The sequence below is a fragment of the Hemitrygon akajei genome, chromosome 15, assembly GCF_048418815.1.
Source record: "Hemitrygon akajei chromosome 15, sHemAka1.3, whole genome shotgun sequence".
In the NCBI taxonomy this organism is placed as follows: domain Eukaryota; kingdom Metazoa; phylum Chordata; class Chondrichthyes; order Myliobatiformes; family Dasyatidae; genus Hemitrygon; species Hemitrygon akajei.
In genome coordinates this window covers 34551014-34573151 of record NC_133138.1, presented here as the reverse complement: position 1 = coordinate 34573151, position 22138 = coordinate 34551014, and the positions used below count along the sequence as shown (strand labels likewise).

At 44.7% G+C, this 22138-nt stretch overlaps 1 protein-coding gene across 8 annotated transcripts in view; it reads right to left on the bottom strand.

The window, feature by feature from the left end:
- LOC140739251 (protocadherin-1-like) overlaps positions 1 to 17958 on the bottom strand; it is a 495491-nt gene extending 477533 nt beyond the window's left edge. For 3 of the 8 annotated variants that reach the window (XM_073067387.1, XM_073067388.1, XM_073067389.1), the window contains exons 1-2: positions 17087 to 17603; positions 12868 to 15879 (exon numbers count right to left, since the gene is read on the bottom strand). In XM_073067387.1, the coding sequence (XP_072923488.1) occupies positions 12868 to 15879; positions 17087 to 17269 (3195 nt within the window). In that variant the 5' untranslated portion in view covers positions 17270 to 17603. The other 5 variants (XM_073067391.1, XM_073067390.1, XM_073067386.1 and 2 more) reach the window with 4 other exon arrangements.
- Positions 17959 to 22138: the final 4180 nt, after the last annotated feature.

Here is a 22138-nt window from a genome sequence, read left to right as displayed (position 1 = left end):
CATGGTGTTGCAGCAAACTAATTGAACTAGTAATTAAATGTTAACTAAATTAATCCATTGTGGCTATACAATATCCATATCACCACTCTCTACACATTCACGTGCCTATTAAATGCGTCTGTTGTATTTGCCTCCAGTAACATTCCTGGCAGTGTGTTCCAGGCACCCACCACTCTGCGTGAAAAAACACTTGTCCCACACATCTCCCTTGAACTTACCCCCTGCCTCCTTAAACACATGTTTTCTGGTATTAGGCATTTTGCCCCGGGCGAAAAAATACTGATTGCCTATTTATGCCTCTCAATCTTATAAACCTCCATCAGGTCTCTCATCAGCCTCGGCCTCTCCAGAGAAAACAACTCTAGTTTGTCCAACCTCTCCTTATAGCGCATTTCGAACAATCAAGGCATCATATTATTAATGAAACAGGAAACAGAGTCATAGAAAAGTTCAGCACAGAAACAGGCCCTTCGGCTCATCTAGTCTGTGCCGAACCATTTGAACTGCCTACTCCTATCAAGCTGTACTGGGACCATAGCCCTACTATCCATGTGCCTATCCAAATTTCTCTTACATAGATGTTGAAATGGGGCTCCCATTCATCAATTGCACAGGCAGCTCATTCCATACTCTCAATACCTTCTGAACGAACAAGTTCCCCCTCATTTTTCACTTAAAACTTTTCCCCTTTCACCCTTAACTTCTAGTGGTGGCCCCACTTAACCTTAGTGGAAAAAGCCTGCTTGCATTTACCCTATTTCCCTCATAATTTTGTATTTCTCTATCAAATCTCCCATCTCTTATTCTTATAATATGCAACAGGCTATCACTCAGTACCTCTCCAGCATCTAATGATCTTTAGTCCATGCAATCTATCCAGTACATTGCATACGAATCGAATCCCTCAATCCATGCTGATGACCAAGGGCATTGATAGCACAGCTGAGCTCTTGTCAATGAGATGGGATCAGAAGAAGGTGGATTAGACACACTGTGCACAATGTAACCATCTATTAGATGGCAAATATTCCTCATGAGCATTTGCCAATAACAAATTTAAAATATCTATTAATGATTTGGTATTGTCCTCTTGCAATCCCAGCACAAGACGGAATGTGAGAACTGGTTTGGCTTTCTCACTCTGTTAAATGAAAACAATCTTCACCATCTGGTCCTTGCTCTCTTCTCACTACTACCATTGGGAAGGAGGTACAGGACCCACAGCACCCAGCTCAGGAACAATTACCCTTCAACAATCAGGCTCCTGAATCAGTGTGGATAACTTCACTCACCTCAAAACTGAATTGATTCCATAACTTACAAACTCACTTTCAAAGACTCTACAACTCGTGCTCTCAGTATTATTTGTTTTATTTGCATAATTTGTCTTCTTATGCATATTGGTTGTTGTCAATTTTTGTTTATGTATATTTTTTCATAAATTCTACTGTCTTTATTTTCCTGAATGCCTGTTGGAAACTAAATCTCAGGGTAGTATATGATGATATATATGTATTTTGATAATAAATTCACTAAGTCATCCCTTTGATATTGGACATCAGATAATCTGTTTATAAAGGGTTTAAGCAGAGAGTTATGAAAAAATCAGTTCAAATGAACACTAGTACCTCAGAGCCCACTATTATGAAGTTTATTTCCTCAACTGCCATCTGTAATGCTGCCAAGGAATACTTGAAGACAGCACTAGTGTTGACGCAAAGAAGATTACAGAAGAGGTTTACTGGGAAGCAGCCTGGATTAGATGGCATGAGTTATAAGGAGAGGTTGGACAAACTTTGGTTGTTTTTACTGGAGCGGCAGAGACTGAGGAGATACCTGACAGAAGCTTATAAGATTATGAGAGGCATAAGAGACAGTTAGAATCCTTTTTTTTTCCTGGACTAGATTAAAGATTAGCTTTAGTTGTCACATGTACATTGAAACACGCAGTAAAATGTGCCGTTTGTGTCAAATTCAAAATCGGTGAGAACTGAGCTGGGTGGCCCACAAATGTCGCCATGCTTCTGGTACCAACAGAGCCTGCCCAGAATTCACTAATCCTAACTGCACGTCTTTGGTACGTGGGAGTAAACCGGAGCACCTGGTGGAAATCCACATAATCACAGGGGGAACATACAAACTCCTTACAGACACCAGCGAGAAACAAACTTCAGTCTATTGCTGTCACTGTAAGTCAAAGTGCCAATCACTATGCTACTATGCTGACCTGAAGAATGGTCAAATACCAGAGGACATGCATTCAAAGTGAAAGTGTGGGGGGGGGGGGGGGTTGGAGGGAAGTAAGTTTAAAAGAGATGTGCACACAGCAAATTATTTTCATTTTAAAGCACAGAGCAGTAGGTGCCTGGAATGAGTTGCTAGAGGTACAGAGATATGCCAGTTGTACAGAGGAGATTTACTAGAATGTTACCTGGGTTTCAGCACCCAAGTTACAGGGAAAGGTTGAACAAGTTAGGTCTTTATTCTTTGGAACGTAGAAGTTTGAGGGGGAACTTGATAGAGGTATTTAAAATTATGAGGGGGATAGATAGAGTTGATGTGGATAGGCTTTTTCCATTGAGAGTAGGGGAGATTCAAACAAGAGGACATGAGTTGAGAGTTAAGGGGCAAAAGTTTAGGGGTAACACGAGGGGTAACTTCTTTACTCAGAGAGTGGTAGCTGTGTGGAACGAGCTTCCAGTAGAAGTGGTAGAGGGAGGTTTGATTTTGTCATTTTAAAAAAAAATTGGATAGGTATATGGACAGGAAAGGAATGGAGGGTTATGGGCTGCGTGCAGGTAGGTGGGACTAGGTGAGAGTAAGCGTTCGGCACAGACTAGAAGGGCTGAGATGGCCTGGTTCCGCGCTGTAATTGTTATATGGTTATATAGGTGCTGGAGGAAGCAGATAGGATAGGATGTTAGGCAGACATGCAGGGACTGAATCTGGTACAGGCTGAAGAGATTTAGTTTAATTCAGCATTGTGTTTGGCGCAGATACTGTGGGACACAGAGCCAGCTCCACCACTGTGCTGTTCTATGTTCTATGCTTTCAAGTTCATTCTCTCAGCCTGTCATCGGCAATGCTGTCAAGGGACACTGGTGTCAAGGCAAAGAAGGGTAGACAAAGATAGTCCAACGGAACCAGCTGATAAGTCACAAGATACCGCTATCATCACAAAAAAACTCTTGCTGACTGTAGTGCTGAAAAGCAGTTGCTCAGCAGATATTTGCATTCACCACTGCTCAATTGCTGACTAGGATGGAGTTTATATGTAGAAAATAATATTTCATCCATATCTACCCGAACATCTGGAGAGAGAGAGAGAGACCCCAAAAAGAATCGAAGTCAGCTTGTTTCCTCAGCTTTCACAGCAATAAATTAGTTAGTCCTTTGAAGGACAAGAGATACACCAGTGTGTGCTGTAAAGCACGAGAGCAGGAGTATCAGGTGATCCAAAGGCTTCAGGTTGCAAGGTTAGCAGATCTGGACTGTAACTGAGTCAGTTATCTTCTCCACTGTTCAAAGGAGGAAGAGCAACGACAAGCCTACCCCTTTTAACTCACCTTCAGTATCAGCACTGCAGGTAGGATTTTCAACTGATTAATCATGTTTTTACGTTACCCCCAAACCACAGGAAGGGAAGATGCTTGACCCTTCAAAGTGGGTTTCTCAAAAACTGAACAACTGGCAGAATAGAATGCCTCTTCTTTCTCCCCCTCTCCCAACGGCATGAATTAAAATTCACACAGAAATGGTCCTCAAACCTCACCACTAAACTTTGTGGGTGTCACAAAAGTTGTCGGAGTTGTGGACACAGCCCAGTCAATCGTGGGCAAAGCCTCCCCAACGTTGTGCACATCTACAAGCAGCACGGCCACAAGAAAGCAGCATCCATCTTCAAAGAACCCTGACATCCAAATTGTTGCCATTTTGAAGGAGATTCGGGAGCCTTAAGTCCCACACCACCAGGTTCAGGAACAGTTACCACCCTCAACCATCAGGCTCCTGAACCAGCATGGATAACTTCACTCACCTCAGCCCTGAACTGACTCCACAACCCACTTTCAAGGATGCTAGAACTCATGTTCTCAGTATTATTTATTTATTTGCAAAATTTGTCTTCTTTTACACATTGGTTGTTTGTCAGTCCTTGTGTGTGGTTTTTCATTGATTCTATTGTAATTTTTGTCTTACTGTGAATGCCTGCAAGAAAATGAATCACAGGGTAGTATATGGTGATATATAGGTATTTGATAATAAATTTACTTTGAATTTTGAACAAAAGACACAGCAGGATATAGTTCAGATTCAAATACTGGTGGAGATATAGTGAATAAAGTCTAATCTGGGCAAGTATGAGGTGTTTACAACAAGGGAGGTCAAATGTAATCACTTGAAAAGGCAGGACCCTTAAGATCACAGAGGGATCTTGAGGTCCAAGTTCTGTAAGTGACTACACAGGTAATTAAGAAGGTAGTGTATGTCATGCTTGCCATCGTTCGCCACTGAGTATAAGAATCAAGACATCATGCAGAGGCTTTTACTGTGTTGGACTGTTCTTTGTTCCAGATTCAGATTCAGAATATTTATATTTATATTTCAGAATATTTATCACATGTACATCGAAACATACAGTGAAATACATTGCTTACGTTTAGCAACCAACACAACCTAAGGATGTGCTGGGGACAGCCCACACATTTCAGTACCAACACAGCCAACCCACAATGTTCAGCAGAACACCACCAAAGACAACAAGCAACAAAACAACAACAAAACCAGCTCTTTCCCTCCCTCCCAACCAACTCCCCCCCCCCCCCCCCCCACACACACACGCATGCAGTCCTCCAATCTCGGGACGAGCCTGCGGGCCTCCAGCGGGTTTACAGACAATGAGCCTCCATCTTCTCCAATGGTCTCACAGACTCACCAGAGATTCGACTACTAGGCTTTGATCTTTGATAGCAACCCGAGGACTAGCTGATGACAGGGTCCCTAACTCTGGGACTCGGATACCAGACTTGCCAATGACAGGACCCTGAACTTCAGACCTCAAACTCCAGACTTGACAATGATGGGACCCTGAACTCCAGGCCTGAAACTTTGTAGTCTATACTCTAAACTCAGGGAAAAACATAGATTGGCTCTTGGGAACCCCTCAATCATCAGGAATGGGAAGAGGTCACCCACATCAATCATTTAGTCCCTTTTCCCCCCATTCAATATATTTGAAGAAAACATTTGTCACATGTACATAGAAATATCGAAATGTGTCATTTGTGTCAAATCAAAGCAATGCAGATTGTACTGGGCAGCCGGCAAGCACTGCTATGCTTCCATAGCATGTCTACAATTCACTAACCTTAACTGTACATCTTTAGCATGTGGAGCACCTAGAGAAACTCCCATTATCAGTAAGAACGTGCAAACTCCTCACAGGAATGACGGGCATTGAACCTGAATCAGTGATCGCTGGCACTGCAATTGCGTTACACTAACCACTGCTCTATTGTGTCGGTCCCTGAACTTCATGCTCACTTCCCGAACAATGCAAATCAGACAAATTCCAGGCCCTTTTGATGCCCGTAATCCTCTTTCTAAATAGATATCGATTCATTTCCTTTTTGGAGCTATTAATGAACCAAGATTGATGGTTTGTCCTGACAGTCAAGTCATTGGGTTGATTTGTAATGTGGTGGAAACAGTGTGCAGAGCAATATCCATGCACCTGTGACAAAACCAGTGAAGTAACCAGTGACAAAATTGCATGACCACACCAATGCCAATATGGTGCTTTCAAATGTATTTCTAAAATCAAACAAATAGGCAGAAATCATTTATGACTCAACATTAAGTTTTGGTGTTTATAAACCTTGGGAACGAAAGACTGCAGTTTCAGTTTTTCAATTTACCACTGGTGATACATTTGTGGCTCTGGCTACAGTTCTCAAGATTCAAGATCATTCTGTGCCCATGGAAACGCACAGTGAACTGCGTCGTTTACGTTAACAACCGGCATAGCTGAGGATGTGCTGGAGGCAGCCCGTGAGTGTTGCCCCATGCTCTGGTGTCAACGTAGCATACCCATAATGCTCAGCAGAAGACCAGAGAACACAACTAAGCAAAACAGAGCAAGCAACAATAGCAAAACAAGACCCTTTCCCCCACTCCCACACACTCTCACAGTCCTCTAACCCCAAGACAATCCCTATTCGTCAGCCTCCAGCAGGCTCGGATTCAAACACGGACACACAGACATTGGGCCTTAACTATCCCAGAGGACCTGCAGAGCTTTGCACCCTCAGGTGACGGATCCAGCATAATCAAAGACCTTACCCACCTCAGACATCCTCTCTCTCCCACCACTCCTTCCTCGCCAACAGACAGAAGGTACAACAGACTGAAAAAAATTATCAACAGGCTCAATCAGCTTCTATCCCACTGTTTAAAGACTATTGAATATTTCCCTAGAATGTTCCACAGTCACCTTGCTTAATGGTTGCAGTCCATGCCATAAAAAAGGTTGAGAACCCCTGCCCTAGATGGGCTCTTGACCTCACAATCAACCTCGTTATGACCTTGCACTTCACTATCTCCCTGCATTGCACTTTCTCTGAAACTATTGCACTCTGCACTCGATTTCTGGTTTACCTTGCACTGTTGCAATGAATTGATCTGTATGGACAGTGCGCAAGGCAAGTTTTTCACTATACTTCGATACACATGACAATAATAAATCGACTTACCAATATAACATCTTGCCCTCCTGCAGAAGCACCAGTTAACAGTTTATTATGGAATTCATTGCCACAGACGGCTGTGAAGGCCAAGTCATTGGGTATATTTCAAGCAGAGGTTGATCAGTTTTTGATTATTAAGAACTTCAAAGCTTATAGGGAGAAGGCAGAAGAATGGCATTGAGAGGGGTAATAAATCAGCCATGATAGAATGGTGGAGCAGACTCAAGGGGCTGAATGAGCTAAGTCTGCTCATATGTCTTCTGGTCTTACACCAACAGAAAGGCAAAGACCTTTCACTACCTACCAATGACCTTGTTTCATAAATAAAGCTGGACAATGAGCCCCAACAAATAAATTAAACACATCCACAAAATAAAAGGGTTATTGCAACTTGTCCTCAACCTCATACTCTTTCCTAGCTAATCACAGTGGCAATCAGGGAAGGAAAACTTGTCCATGTTCCTAGTTACTAAAGCTCATTTTAGCAACCTGGTTGTGGGAGTGAGTGAGGATGGATAACTCAGCACAAAAAAGCAAACACATCTAAGTGAACTAATGACTCATTCACACTCACTGCCTACCATCTCAAGCACAGTAAGACAACGTGAAACACAATGTCTTGTTTGATCTGGAGTTAATCTTCACACCAGCACCTACCCATCACAGAGGTTGCTCAAATCTCTCTCCACCACAATGCACCCTTTTCATTCCACTGCTTTTAACTACCAGTATGTCAACATCAATGGTTCAAATGGTTCCATTTAATATCAGAGAATGTATACAGTATACAACCTGAAATTCTTACCCTCCACAGACATCCACAAAACAAAAGAAAAACCCCAAAGGATGAATGACAGAAAAAAAGGGACCTCAAAGCCCCCTGCAACCCCCCCCCCCATGCACAAGCAACAGCAATCAGTCACTCAAGATCTTTCAGCTCTTCCACACTTTTACTTTACACTTACACTCCACAATTCATACCTACACTGACACAGTCACTGTCCTTCTGTGCTTTCATATCCCCTGCTGGAGTTCCTACCCCTAGAGGAGTTCCTCTTGCCAAGACTCAATTTATCTTTCCCTATAGAAACACCTTATGGACAGATATTCCTGTACCTAGTGTCACTCTATGAGCATACAATCAATTTATAAGTTAATCTTATGTACAGTATCCACATCCACACACAGTTACTTGTATATTTTGTTTTATAAGATTGTTTTAAATTTGATAATTCTGAAGAAGGGTCTCAGCCTGAAAGGTCAACTGTTTATTCACTTCCGTAGATGCTGCCGGACCTCCTGAATTCTGTGTTGCTTTTATATTTATTTTTTTTTAATCAAATTCTTTATGTTGATTGTATTTTTTATTCTGTACTAGATCCGGAGTAACAATCTCTGCCATAGTTGGATGCATCAGCAAGGGAGATGAGGCTGAGTACAGGGCTATGGTGGGAAACTTTGTCACATGGTGTGAGCAAAATCATCTGCAGCTTAATGTGAAAAAGACTAAGGAGCTGGTGGTGGACCTGAGGAGGGCTAAGGCACCGGTGACCCCTGTTTCCATCCAAGGTGTCAGTGTGAACATGGTGGAGGATTACAAATACGTGGGGATACAAATTGACAATAAACTGGACTGGTCAAAGAACACTGGGGCTGTCTATAAGAAGGGTCAGAGCCGTCTCTATTTCCTGAGGTCCTTTAACATCTGCTGGACGATGCTGAGGATGTTCTATGAGTCTGTGGTGGCCAGTGCTATCATGTTTGCTGTTGTGTGCTGGGGCAGCAGGCTGAGGGTAGCAGACACCAACAGAATCAACAAACTCATTCGTAAGGCCAGTGATGTTGTGGGGGTGGAACAGGACTCTCTGACGGTGGTGTCTGAAAAGAGGATGCTGTCCAAGTTGCATGCCATCTTGGACAATGTCTCCCATCCACTCCATAGTGTACTGTTAGGCACAGGAGTACATTCAGCCAGAGACTCATTCCACCGAGATGCAACACTGAGCGTCATAGGAAGTCATTCTTGCCTGTGGCCATCAAACTTCACAACTCCTCCCTCAGAGTGTCAGACACCCTGAGCCAATAGGCTGGTCCTGGACTAATTTCCACATGGCATTATTTATTTATTATTATTTAATTATTTATGGTTTTATATTTCTATATTTCTACACTATTCTTGGTTGGTGTGACTGTAACAAAACCCAATTTCCCTCAGGATCAATAAAGTATGTCTATCTGTCTGACAATCATTTTGTTCTCCTTTAGACTCGTGTACTGAAGAATAACAATAAATGATCTTGATTCTTGAGAAAATACCATCAATACTTTGCCAATCCTCAGTGAGAATTAATTTTTAGTTCATTGGTTTCCCATTCTCATTTTAAGTTCATATGGTTCAAACCTCAAGCCCACCCCAGCCCTGTCTTGCCTTCAAACACTGCCCAACAAATACATTTCTCCACGACACTCCCTCTCTCATTATCCTCAGACCTTCCCATTCCCCAGCTGTCACTGCTTGTACTTCTTCTCTTTTTGCCCCCAAAAAAGCAACAGTGCTTTTAGCCTGGACACCTTCTAGCTTTAGAAATTATTTCTAATCCTTTCTTTCCAAGTATCTTCAAAATCCATCCTCTTATGTTCTGATTACAGTACAAAACTCAATTTATTATGAATGGCTGAGAGGATCATAGGGTCTCCCTAGCATCCATCGGGGACATTTATCAGGAGTGCTGCATATGCAAGGCCCTTAGCATTATTAAAGATCCCACCCATGCATCCAGCATCCTCTTTGACTCCAGCGTATCCTGGAATGAACAAGAATGGTCAGGATGGGAAATACTTTCTTACTTCAGGCTTTTAAGCTTCAGAACACCCTGCAGCATCACACTCAGAGTGTCATTGGTTAATCTGGCTTGTACCTTACCATATTTAATTTATGCACTGCAGTTTATTTATTTATGTATAATCCATCTGTAGATTTCAACTTACTTTCATAAGTTATTATGTGTTATTCATGTTGTGCATACTACAGTTCTTTAAACTCTGGTTTAGAGAAACGTTGCCTTGTCTAGATGGTGTATTGTATATAGTTGAATGATAATAAACTTAGCTTAACTTGACTTGTAAACGTACCTGACTTTACTTCATGAAATTTCTCGGCAATATTTTGTACACTATAGGTTTTAAGCTGTATGCCACCCCAAACGTATAGAAGAAACAGGTCCTTCATTGAACTCATGCTGACCATCCAGATTTTACACCAATCCCACAATCCCGCTTTATTCTCTCCACATGCCTTTCACAGAGTCTACCATTCACTGCACCAGGAATGAATTAGTGGTCAATTAACCGATTAAAATGACCACTTTTGGGATAGTCTAGGAAACTGGACTGCCCGGAGGGGGGAGTAACCCATCTGCCCACAAGTAGAAGGTAAAAACTCCACAAAGCGAGCAGGGTCAGACTCAAACCCAGGTTACTGAAACTCTAAGGCTCCATCAACACCTATCAACGTGCCACACAGTTAGAGACAACCACACTCTGAAGTAGTTGATTTCAAGTTCTGCTCTGAAAGCTAATCTTTCCATCACAATGCTGAGATACTTGGTGCACTCTCAGACACTCTGTTAACTAAATCAATGATCCCATGACACCTAAATGGAGCTCCAGTTCTCCTAATTGTCCTGGCCAATTTGTAGCCCATCAAACTGTGGCATCACTAATGTTGCCATGACTTTGGGTGTAAATTAATTGCCATATTTGCATGGTGACTAAATTTCTTAGATACTTCAATAACTGCAATATACTTTGGGAAGATCTTGGAATCAAGACAGGTGTTCATGTTAATACAAGAAATGTAAATTAACATAAAGACATGGTAGAAATCTTAAGTAAAACATAAAGAAAAGGAAATGCAACAGATCAGACAGCATCTTTGTAAAGAGAAATTGAGTAAATCTTTCAGGTCTAGGACACTTCATCAGAACTGTCAAAGAAGGAAAACAAGATAGTTTTAAGTTGCAGAGGGAATGTGAGAGAGATGGCTGGGACAACTGACATATTTATGATAGTATGCCTTACTAATGATATTCTATTTGACTTCTCCATCACTCTCCCATCCTTCAAATTGGAACTAGTTTCCTCTCTGACTTAGTTCTAGTCAGCAGACTTCAATTTGAAATATTAACTCAATCTCTCTCTGGACAGATACTACTGGACCCACACATTATTCCCAGAGTTTTTTTGTTTTTATTTCCTATAGACACAATTTTGCTTCCCGTTCAACACAATTTCTAATATGATTCAGTGCCGTATGAACAAACACACTTTATTTTCTGATTCATAAGAAAAATGATCAGCTCCGCACAATAGATGGAGACTATGAAATTCAATTGTACATTAAGTACTGAAAGCAATTCATAATTAAAGATGGGAGATCGAGAGAGATAATGGGGAAGCACAAAATGGCAGAGACACAGACTGATAGACCCAAAACCTGAACTATCCATTTCTCTCCAAAGATGCTGACTGACCTGCTGAGCTCCTCTAGCAGTTTGTTTTCTTTTGCTTAAGATAGATATAAAGACAGTGTATATGTGTGTGCATGTGTATGAGAGAGAGAGAGAGAGAGAGTGAGAGAGAGTGAGAGAAAGACAGAAGACTGATAGCAACCCACAAAATGCTGGAGGAACTCAGCACATCAGGCAGCATCGGTGAATAGAGTAAACAGTCAAAGTTTCAGGCAAGACCCTTCTTCAGGACTGTTGGTGTGTTTTTGTGTGAGAGTGGAAGTTAGTGTGTAAGAGAGAAAGAAGGAAAGCAGGGAGAAAACGAGAGAATGAGAAATAGAGAGAGAAAGTGAGTATGACAGAGATTTCTCCACAGATATAACACCTGGCAATTGTCCAGCATATACAATAACCCCTAGCTAATGGATCAGTACTGACAGTACACACACTTAATATGTAGCAAACAACACAAGTAACAAGCCAATCTGATTGGCATAGGCAAGGTTCCAAATTCAGATACTACATTATACATTTATTGCGGAAAGGGTTATAAACTAATGAAAGCATAATTTAGTACTGTGGCTGAGTGTCTATGTTATGTGATAAATAACGCACCGTGAATGCAAAACTGAGCTGTAACAGCACCAGAAGGAAATTTCAAAGTAAAATAAGGCAGTCAAGAAATGCTATCCTTTGCAAAGAAATAAGACATAATTTCAAATAAGCCAGTTATTTCGATTGAATCTGAAGTGCTACCGAATTCTTACCCACGGAATCAAATTAACTAATCAGCTAAATACTATTTTTTAAGCAAGTGTTGATACCATTGTCTGCTTGCAGCTAAAACTCCACAAGTGGATGGCCAGAAAAATATCGCCCCATAAAAAAAAGTAAACAAGCATTTCAACGTTTTTTTCTCAATCAAGGCTCCTTTAAAGGGGAAAGCGGTTCTGCAAAGACACTCAATTGAAAAAAAATACACAGAACTGGCGCACAGATCTGCGAATGAGCAGACGCTAAAGACAGAAATAAATACAGAATAACCGAACTGCCTAAGTTCATTTCTAAACCACGAGTTCTTGAAAAGATGCTGACATCAGACCAATTCGAATCATAATGGTTATTATTGGGGATAAGTCATCTCACTAACGAGGCAAAGCAATCCCAGACTGAATACCGTACGTTTCAATAAGAATGCGTGACGCGCTCGAAAGCAGGGGCGTGAGTCGGAATTTAAATCTGCCGGCTCTTGGAGGGGCACGCAACAATCTGTAATGTTATGGGCCGGACGTGTGCACGTACGAACCACCTAGGGCTGTACCGGTTTTCCGGCGGAATATTGAGAGGGGTGGTTCCATCCTAGCGTACGCCCCTGCTTTCTGAGAACGCACTACTCTACACCGTTTGAGCTTTTTAACATTGCATTACAGTGCAATCATGAAAAGGCTTGAAATAATCTTAAAAATACAAATCGCACGCAGATTTTAAGTTATCCACATTAATGACACAGTAAGAGACTTACACGTTATGCTTAAACATTAGTCAAACTCGCCCCCCTCCCGCCAGGTTTCGTTCATGTTTGAAGGGACGCCAGAGGCACACACAAGGCTGCCTACCTGTTTGTTGTACTTGGGCGGATTGGTCTTGTAGCTGTAATCTGAGTACTGGTCCGAGCCAGTAGAGTTGCTGTCCCCAGTCCCGACGAAGGTGTTGGCTGCGGGCAGGTCTTGTACGACTTGGTGCTTTTTCCCCGCAGTCGGGGACTGCGGGTGTAGCTGGATGGAAGGGAGAGGAGAGTTCGACCTGTAGTGTCTCCCTAGGTCGGGGCTACCCGGGTTACAGTTCAGTGGCAGGTGAATCCGTGGACTGTCAGTGCTCGATTCGTTGATCAAGTTGAATTGTAATCCCCTCTGGGCGCCGCTCTCCTCGACGTCCAGAGGTTTGGAGGGTTTGGACGGCTTGCTTTTCTTAACTTTGTGCTTGGTATTTTTACTGGTCTGTTTGGGTGTGTACAAATCCTTGGTTTCCTTTTTGCCGGCCTGGTATCCACTCTTGGCTTCCTTCTGCCTACAGTAGCGGATCAGGACCACCACCACGATCACCAGCGTGACTGCGATAATCCCAGCGATCACTCCGAACAGGACGTTGCTCCGTTGCTTGCTCTTCTCGTACTCGGGGTCTCCGGCGATGTCTACGTTCAACGGGGTGTTGAGGCTGTGGCCCACCAGAGCTTCCACCAGGCTAACGTTGGCCATGGTGTCGTTGACATACAAGTGAACCAAAGCGGTGGCGAAGCGGGCTGGCGTGCCCCCATCCCTCACCTGGACCACAAGCCGGTGCAACCCGTAGTGCCTGCGCATGAGTTCCTTCTCCAGGGTCACGTTCCCGACAGCGGAGATGCGGAACAGGTCAAAGGGGTTACCTCCAACGATCTCATAAGTCAAGTTAGCATTGGGGCCAATGTCCATGTCTTCGGCTTTGACTCGTTCCACTAGTGTGCCAATGGGGGTGAGAGGACTGATGTGTTGGAAGGAGGAATTGGATGGTTGGGTGATGAAGGGTGTGTTGTCGTTTTCATCCAAAACATTAATGATAACACTGACATAGGCTGACCTGGGGGGCATTCCGCCGTCTATTGCCTTCAGCTGGAAAGTGTAGGTGCTCTGGCGCTCCCGGTCGAAGGAGACCCGAGAGAGTATGGTACCCGTGCCGTTCTGGATCTCAAACTCGCCATTATCCGGTTCTACGAACAGGGTGAACCGCGCATTCGCCTCCTTGTCCAGGTCCGTCACCGTCACCATGCCCACTGGACTGGACGGGGGCAAGTTCTCCCGCACCGAAAAGTTGTAGGCGTTAAGCATGAACCGGGGATCGTTGTCGTTCTCGTCCAGCACATTGACCACAACGGTGGCTGTCCCCTTCAGACTAGGGGTCCCCTTGTCGGCGGCGGCGACTTTGAACTCGTAGCGCTCCCTCAGCTCGCGGTCCAGCACCGAGATGGCTCTCACCTCGCCCGTGTCCGGGTTAATCTGGAACAAGTTCTGGATGGTCGGGTCGGGATATAGGGAGTAGAGTAGCTCGGCATTGCTTCCGCTGTCGGCGTCCGTGGCCTCCACACGCAGCAGGGAGGTCGGGGGCCGGTTATTCTCCAAGATCCCCACCTGCATGCGGCTCTGCGCGAAGCTGGGCGCGTTGTCATTCACATCCACCACCTTCACCTTCAGAGTGTTGGTGCTGGAAAGAGGAGGGTTGCCCGAATCCACTGCCACGATCTGGATCAGGTACTCGCGCACCTTCTCGTAGTCAAGGGCGGTGGTGGTCTGCAGGAAGAACTTCTTCTTCTTTTCGCTGCTCGACTCACTGGCGGGTTTCAGCTGGAAAGGGACGTCCCCGGCCACTATACAAGTCACCGCCGCGTTCTCCCCCTCGTCGCGGTCCGACACTTGGACGAGAGCCACGGGGGAGTCGACCGGCGCGTCCTCGTCAATGCTGGCCACGCCGTCCCGATGAGTGACCAGACCGATGCCTCGGATGTCGATCGCCGGCGCGTTATCGTTCGTGTCCCGCACCGTGATCACCACCGACGCCCTGTCCTGTTTGGGTATGGGACCCTTGTCGCGGGCGTGCACATAGAACCTGAATTGGCTGAACTGCTCGCGGTCCACCGATCCCTGCACCGTGATCCAGCCGGTGTTCTTGTCCAGGCGGAGTAGGCGGCGGGCATTATCCGCCGCCTGGGCGAACGTGTACTCGATGCGGGAGTTCTCTCCCATGTCAACATCGGTAGCTCTCACCTGCAGGATGGAGGTACCGGCGGGGCTGTTCTCCTCCACCGTGCCTTGGTAGGCGTACCTTTCGAAGTGGGGCGCGTTGTCGTTAATGTCCAGCACGGTGACCCGCAACACCGAAGTACTGCTCCGGGGGGGCTGACCCCCGTCTACCACCCGCACAGTCAAATCGTAAGTGTCCCGTTGCTCCCTGTCCAGCGAGCCGGTGACGATCAGCTGAGGCAACTTTTCGCCATGTTCCTCGGCCACCTGTAGGCTAAACAGACCCTGTCCCTCGTTGCCTAACAGTTCGTAGCCGGCGACTCCGTTAGTGCCGGCGTCGCGGTCGCTGGCCGTGGGGATATTGACCAGAGTTCCCGGAGGTGTGTGTTCCGGAATGGAGATGGAGATGACCGGGGAGCTGAACGTGGGAGTGTTGTCGTTAATGTCCTGCACCGAAATCTTGCCTTCCACGAGCACTGTGGCAGCGTTGTACATGGTGTCGGTGACCGAGATCTCGAACTCGAGCTGGCACTCGGTGGGGCTCTCGCACATCATCTGCTCGCGGTCGATGGGGGTCTCGGTGGTGTACAGGTTGCCTCCCGTCTCGTCCACCCGGAGGTAAGGCTGGCCCGTTTCCAACTTGAATAGCCGGTTCTCTCGCTCCAGACCCAGTGTCTCGCCCGGGTTACCGATCAGCGTGTTGGGCGGCTGCTCCTCCGGGAAGGTGAACTTCACCGAGCCCTGCGCCACGCAGCCGGGGACCGGGTACAGGGCGACGAGCAGGGGCAACAGGAGCAGCAAGCCGCGAAGGGAGGGGGCGAGCGGCCGAGCCATCGGCGTCAACAAGTGCGCTGCCAGCTGTGAAGTTGGAGGGATGGTGGGAGGGGGTGGGTTGAGGGAAAGGGAGAGGAAGGGGAGTAATAGGGGAGTAAAGAGGGAGGGAGATGGAGAGAGTGGGAGGGTGAGGTATAGGAAAAGGAGTGATGGTTGGGATGGAAAGAGATTTAAAAAGAAAAACAATAAATAAAAGCAAATTCACAAATTCAGCTGAAAATATCAACAGAACTATATATTACATCCTGTAAATGTTGTGTTATAACAAGAATTAATCGCTCACATCAATCCTGCAATGCAACTTATTTGAAGAGAATACACCGAGTTCCATGCGGCTCCGAAAGCACTCCATTTCAACAGCGAACGCAAAGGCTCCAGCAATGCCTGGCTCTTAAAGTGGACCAGTGAGGAAAGAAGCTGAGACTCCCGCGTTCTACAACAAGCTTCGGACCCGGCTGAGAAAATCTCATTCACTGAAACAAATCCATTTCAGAAAGCCCTCTGCTTGCAAACGCCGGGGAGGCTGCGGGTGCGCTTACAGCAGAGCGGGCAGAAACCATCGCTGGCAATTTCGGGGAGGGCGGCAAGGGATTAACATCTCCCAGGACTGTATGGGGTGGGGAAACCAGGACTGTATGGGGTGGGGAAAGTAGGAACGCGAGAGGGGGAGACGGAAGAATGGAAGAGAGAGAGAAAACGCGTAAAGCTGTAGTCCCGGTGTGAGTACACACAGTGGCAGAGGGAAAATGAGATATTGCCTCGCTGTTGCAATGCCGGGCGATGGGAATGAGGAAGTAGGGGAGATAGATTGTAATCATTTTTAACACAAAATCCCACGCTAACATTACGCCTTGCATTCACGGAGCGAGCTGCGCAGACATTATAATAAAATCAGTGGGAATCTGAGATACTCCTCCCGATCCGGTCCTTATTAAATCAGAAGCGGATTCCCTCTTTTAAAATGACCGAGGTTTTCCAACCAAGCTATGTATTTTTTTTTCACCAAGTCCGATCTTCCGATATTAAACACTGCGCGTACTCAGCCGCTCTAAAGCCAAGCTTCGGATTTTAGCAGAGACCCGATTTAAATGCACCTCCAGTCTTGCTAATCAAACACAGGTGCATTTTCACTCTTAAAACACACGTAACACAGGGTCCCTGAAATTAATATAATTTATCCAAAGAAGCAACCCAATTTTTTTAAAAGGCTCTCTATTGCAACGTCCCTTACCTCGGCGAGAGAGTGGGTCAGTAGCAAAGCGAAAGCCTGCAGCATTGGGTCTGGGAGTTTTGCTTGTTTTTTTTTCTCTCTCTGTGCTTGGCGCTGTCCGCTCGCTTTCTCTCTGTTTCTCTTCCACCCTCTCTCTCTCTTTCTCTTCCACCCTCTCTCTCTCCTTCTCTCCCTCCCTCGCATTCACTCCTCCCAGTGAAACCGAATCAGTCTCGCATTTTTTTTTGCCTCGCCCGCCCTGCGCGTCACAAGCCTTAACTAACTCAGCTCCGTGTAATCGGGGTGAGGTGTGTGTGAGTGTGTAAATGATTCAACCCAGTCAACGTCCACACTTGTTTTTAATAAACAAACTCTTCGGACAGAACCAAAAGCAGATCAAAACAAGCCACACACACACACAAATCGCATGCACATTAAACATGCGAGCGATCTGGGTTCACATTAAATAAAATTAGGCTAACAAGTTCTTTTGAAAAAAATCTTTAAAAAACGGACTAGCAACACGTGATTATATGAGACTGAATCTTGTTTTACCGCATTCCACTGGTTAGAGACTTCAGGAGCTCGGTGCCGTTAAATTGTTTCTTCCCTCAGTTTACGCATTGTGTTATTCATTCGTAAAAAAAAATAAAAATCCACCTCGTTTTCCAGAAATAAATCTAAACCTTTACGGGTAGATTCTCCCGATCGGTTCCTTCTCTCGGTGTATCGCGATGGATGAGTGTACGGGGATCCCTCTACAAATGCATTGAGTCAAATGAGAGAGAGAGATTCCTCGCTGAACACCTTACTGGTTTCTTCAGAGAGAGAGAGAGCGAGCGAGCGAGAGAGAGAGAGTGGTGCTTGTATACGAGGGAGCTCTCGGCTTCCCAAGAGCTGTTTATACAGAACGCAGTCACTACTTGTTGCAGCTTTAAAAGAACCCCGTTTTAACGAGAGAGAACGCCATCTACAGTCAACCTCGCAAGAAATTCTTGCCTTAACTAAATTCCACGCAAGAGGATGAACGATTTTCGGACAGAGACCCCACTAACTTCGTATTTAATACAATAACTTGTTTAATGACCGCTCAACTACAGACCATTTGTTCTTATAAAAGAAATAATTCAGCTGTCTTAAGTTGCACGGCGGTTTTTTAAATCACAGTCTATATTCCCTTTAATGGTTTGATATACAATAGTATACACCTCTTCGGCTCGTATGATGTGCTGACTTTTTAATCTGTTTTAATCAGTTTAAAGCTTCCCTCCCGCAGAACCATTTTTCTTTCATCCATGTGCCCAAGGGTCTCAAAAACAAGTTTTAGTCTATTTAAGGATTTTGCTCGTGGTCGGAGCGCGTTGAGCAACATTTCACCTGTCCTTCTTGACACATTGCAATGCAGCCTCCAATATTTTCAGGAAACACACAAAGGTTAGCTACGCTATTCGGCAACGCGATGTATCGTGGCAGCGAGTAGTTACAGCGCTGTGGCGGCTTTTTGTTGAGACCCGGGCTGCGCGAAACCCCGAACTACACTGCTTCGTGACCTCCCTATTCGCACAGCCTTCGCTGAAAGTTTCCGAACACTGTATGCAGGTTCAGGGAGACCTTAGGAACTGCAGTACCACACTCAGCCACCAGAGGAGCTGTGATTAGACAGCTTCGGACAGTGTGGTAATGTCTCAATGCATCTCTGTAAGGTGCAGTTCGCAGGTATCAGATACTACACGCAGTTGATGCGGGTTCGGAGAGGCCCTGCTTTACTTTTAAAAAGGAACAACAACTTCGCAGTTTTGCTATGTTTCATCAGAAAAAAAATTGAAAGGTTATGGTTAAATATATCAAAATAAAAGTTTTAGCTTCTGCAGATAAAGTACATTATTGATTGTCACTTAAAAGCTTATGACATTGAAAATGTGGTTACTGCGCTATACAATGACATAGCTGAGTGGGTTTTATTCATAACTCCCTTAGGAAATCGTGGGTTCATGTCTCTGAATACCTACAGCCAATGGTGACTTTATTAGGTCCACCTGTACACATGCAGATTAATGCAAATATCTATTCAGCCAATTATGTGGGAACAACTCAATGTATGAAAGCATTCAGACAGGGTCAAGAGGTTTAGTTGTTGTTCAGACGAAACAGCAGACTGGGGAGGAAATGTGACCTGAGTAACTATGACTGTGGAATGATTGTTGGTGGCAGACAGGGTGGATTGAGCATCTCTGAAATTGCTGATCTGGGATTTTCATGCACAGCGATCGCTGGAGTTTACAGAAAATATTGCCAGAAACAAGAAAACATCTAGTTATTGGCAGGTCTGTGGGCAAAAGCGACTTGTTAACGAGAGAGGTCAGAGAAGAATAGCCAGACTGATTCAGGAAGGTGACAGTAACTCAAGTAACTACAGGTGACAACAGTGGTGGGCAGAAGAGCATCTCTGAAGAACAACACATCAAACCTTGAAGTGGATGGACTACAGCAGCAGAAGACCATGGACATACACCCAGTCACCACTTTATCAGCTGCAGGAGATACATAATAAATTGGCCACTGAGTGTTCATGCAAATACTGAATGAGAATTGGGTTTATGATCACTCATGTATGGTGGAATTTATTGTTCTGCAGCAGCAGAGCAGTGCAAGACAAAGTTAAAATAAATCATTAAAAACTGCAAAATAACGAGGTAAGGTTCATGGGTTCAGAAGTCCAGTGATAAGGTGGGTGATGGCTATATTTCTGAATCATTGAGTGTGTGCCCTCCCATTTATTATCCGACAACCACCAGGCTCCTAAACCAGCGAACTTCACACACCTCAATGCAGAATTGACTCTACAGCCTATAGACTCCCTTTCAAGGACTCTGCAACTCATGTTTTCAGTATTATTCATTTACTTTTTTCTTATTTGTACAATTTGTCTTCCTTTGCACGTTGCTTGTTTGTCCATCATTGTAACTTACAATTTTTTTTTACAAATTCTATTTATATGTCTTTATTTTCTTATGAATGCCTGCAAGAAAATTAATCTCCAGGTAGTATAGGGCTACATATACTATACATATTTTGATAAGAAATTTATTTTGACTTTGACTGGTGGTATCAGAATCAGGTTTAAAGTTCAAAATAAATTTATTATCAATGTACATATATGTCACCATATACATCCCTGAAATTCATTATCCTGTGGGCATACAGAATAAATCCATAATAAAATGGCTTGCCTGCAGAGAGCAGAGGGTCGTGGTGGAGGGAGTACATTCGGATTGGAGGGTTGTGACTGGTTGTGACCAACAAGGATGGGTTCTGGGACCCCTACTTTTTGTGATTTTTATTAACGACCTGGATGTGGGGGTAGAAGGGTGGGTTGGCAAGTTTGCAGATAACACAAAGATTGGTGGTGTTGTGGATAGTGTAGAGAATTGTCAAAGATTGCAAAGAGACATTGATAGGATGCAGAAGTGGGCTGAGAAGTGGCAGATGGAGTACAACCCGGAGAAGTGTGAGGTGGTACACTTTGGAAGGACAAACTCCAAGGCAGAGTACAAAGTAAATGGCAGGATACTTGGTAGTGTGGAGGAGCAGAGGGATCTGGGGGGTACATTTCCACAGATCCCTGGAAGTTGCCTCACAGGTAGATAGGGTAGTTAAGAAAGCTTATGGACTGTTAGCTCCATAACACTGTGTTAGGAATAGCGTTTAAGAGTTGCGGGGTAATGATGCAGCTCTATAAAACTCTAGTTAGGCCACACTTGGAGTACTGTATCCGGTTCTGGTCACTTCACTATAGGAAGAATGTGGAAGCATTGGAAAGGGTACAGAGGAGATTTACCAGGATGCTGCCTGGTTTAGAGAGTATGCATTATGATCAGAGATTAAGGGAACTAGGGCTTTACTCTTTGGAGAGAAGGAGGATGAGAGGAGACATGATAGAGGTATACAAGGTATTAAGAGGAATAGACAGAGTGGACAGCCAGCGCCTCTTCCCCAGGGCACCACTGCTCAGTACAAGAGGACATGGCTTTAAGGTAAGGGGAGGGAAATTCAAGGGGGATATTAGAGGAAGGTTTTTCACTCAGAGAGTGGTTGGTGCGTGGAATGCTCTGCCTGAGTCAGTGGTGGAGGCAGATACACTAGTGAAATTTAAGAGACTACTAGACAGGTATATGGAGGAATTTAAGGTGGGGAGATATAGGGGAGGCAGGTTTTAAGGGTCTGCACAACATTGTGGGCTGAAGGGCCTGTACTGTGCTGTACTATTCTATGTTCTTTGTTCTATCTATGTTCTAAAATAATAACTATAACAGGCATGTACTGGAAAGTGGGTGTCCTTGGTGATGGATGCTGCCTTCCAGTGAAGACTGATACTTGACCTGCACCAGCTCTGACAAACATCTATAGATGCACGGTGGAGATCATCCTGGCTGGTTGCATCATGACCTGGTATGGAACCACTGACATCTTTGAATGAAAAACCCTACAAAATGTAGTGGATACAGCCCAGTCCACCAGAGGAAAATCCCTCTCCACCATTCAGCATAATCAGGAGGATTTAAACTAATGTGGCAGGGGGATGGGAAAGAGTGCAGAGAGACAGAGGGGTGTAAAATGAGGGTAGAAGCAAAAAGTAGTAAGGTGAAAAGTAAAAGTGGCAGGCAGGCAAATCCAGGGCAAAAATCAAAAAGGGCCACTTTTCAACATAATTGTATAAGGGCTAAGAGTGTTGTAAAAACAAGCCTGAAGGCTTTGTGTGTCAATGCGAGGAGCATTCGTAACAAGGTGGATGAATTGAATGTGCAGATAGTTATTAATGAATATGATATAGTTGGGATCACAGAGACATGGCTCCAGGGTGACCAAAGATGGGAGCTCAACATCCAGGGATATTCAATATTCAGGAGGGATAGACAGGAAAGAAAAGGAGGTGGGGTAGTGTTGCTGGTTAGAAAGAAGATTAACGCAATAGAAAGGAAGGACATTAGCCTGGAGGATGTGGAATCGAAATGGGTAGAGCTGCATAACACTTAGGGGCAGAAAACGCTGGTGGGAGTTGTGTACAGGCCACCT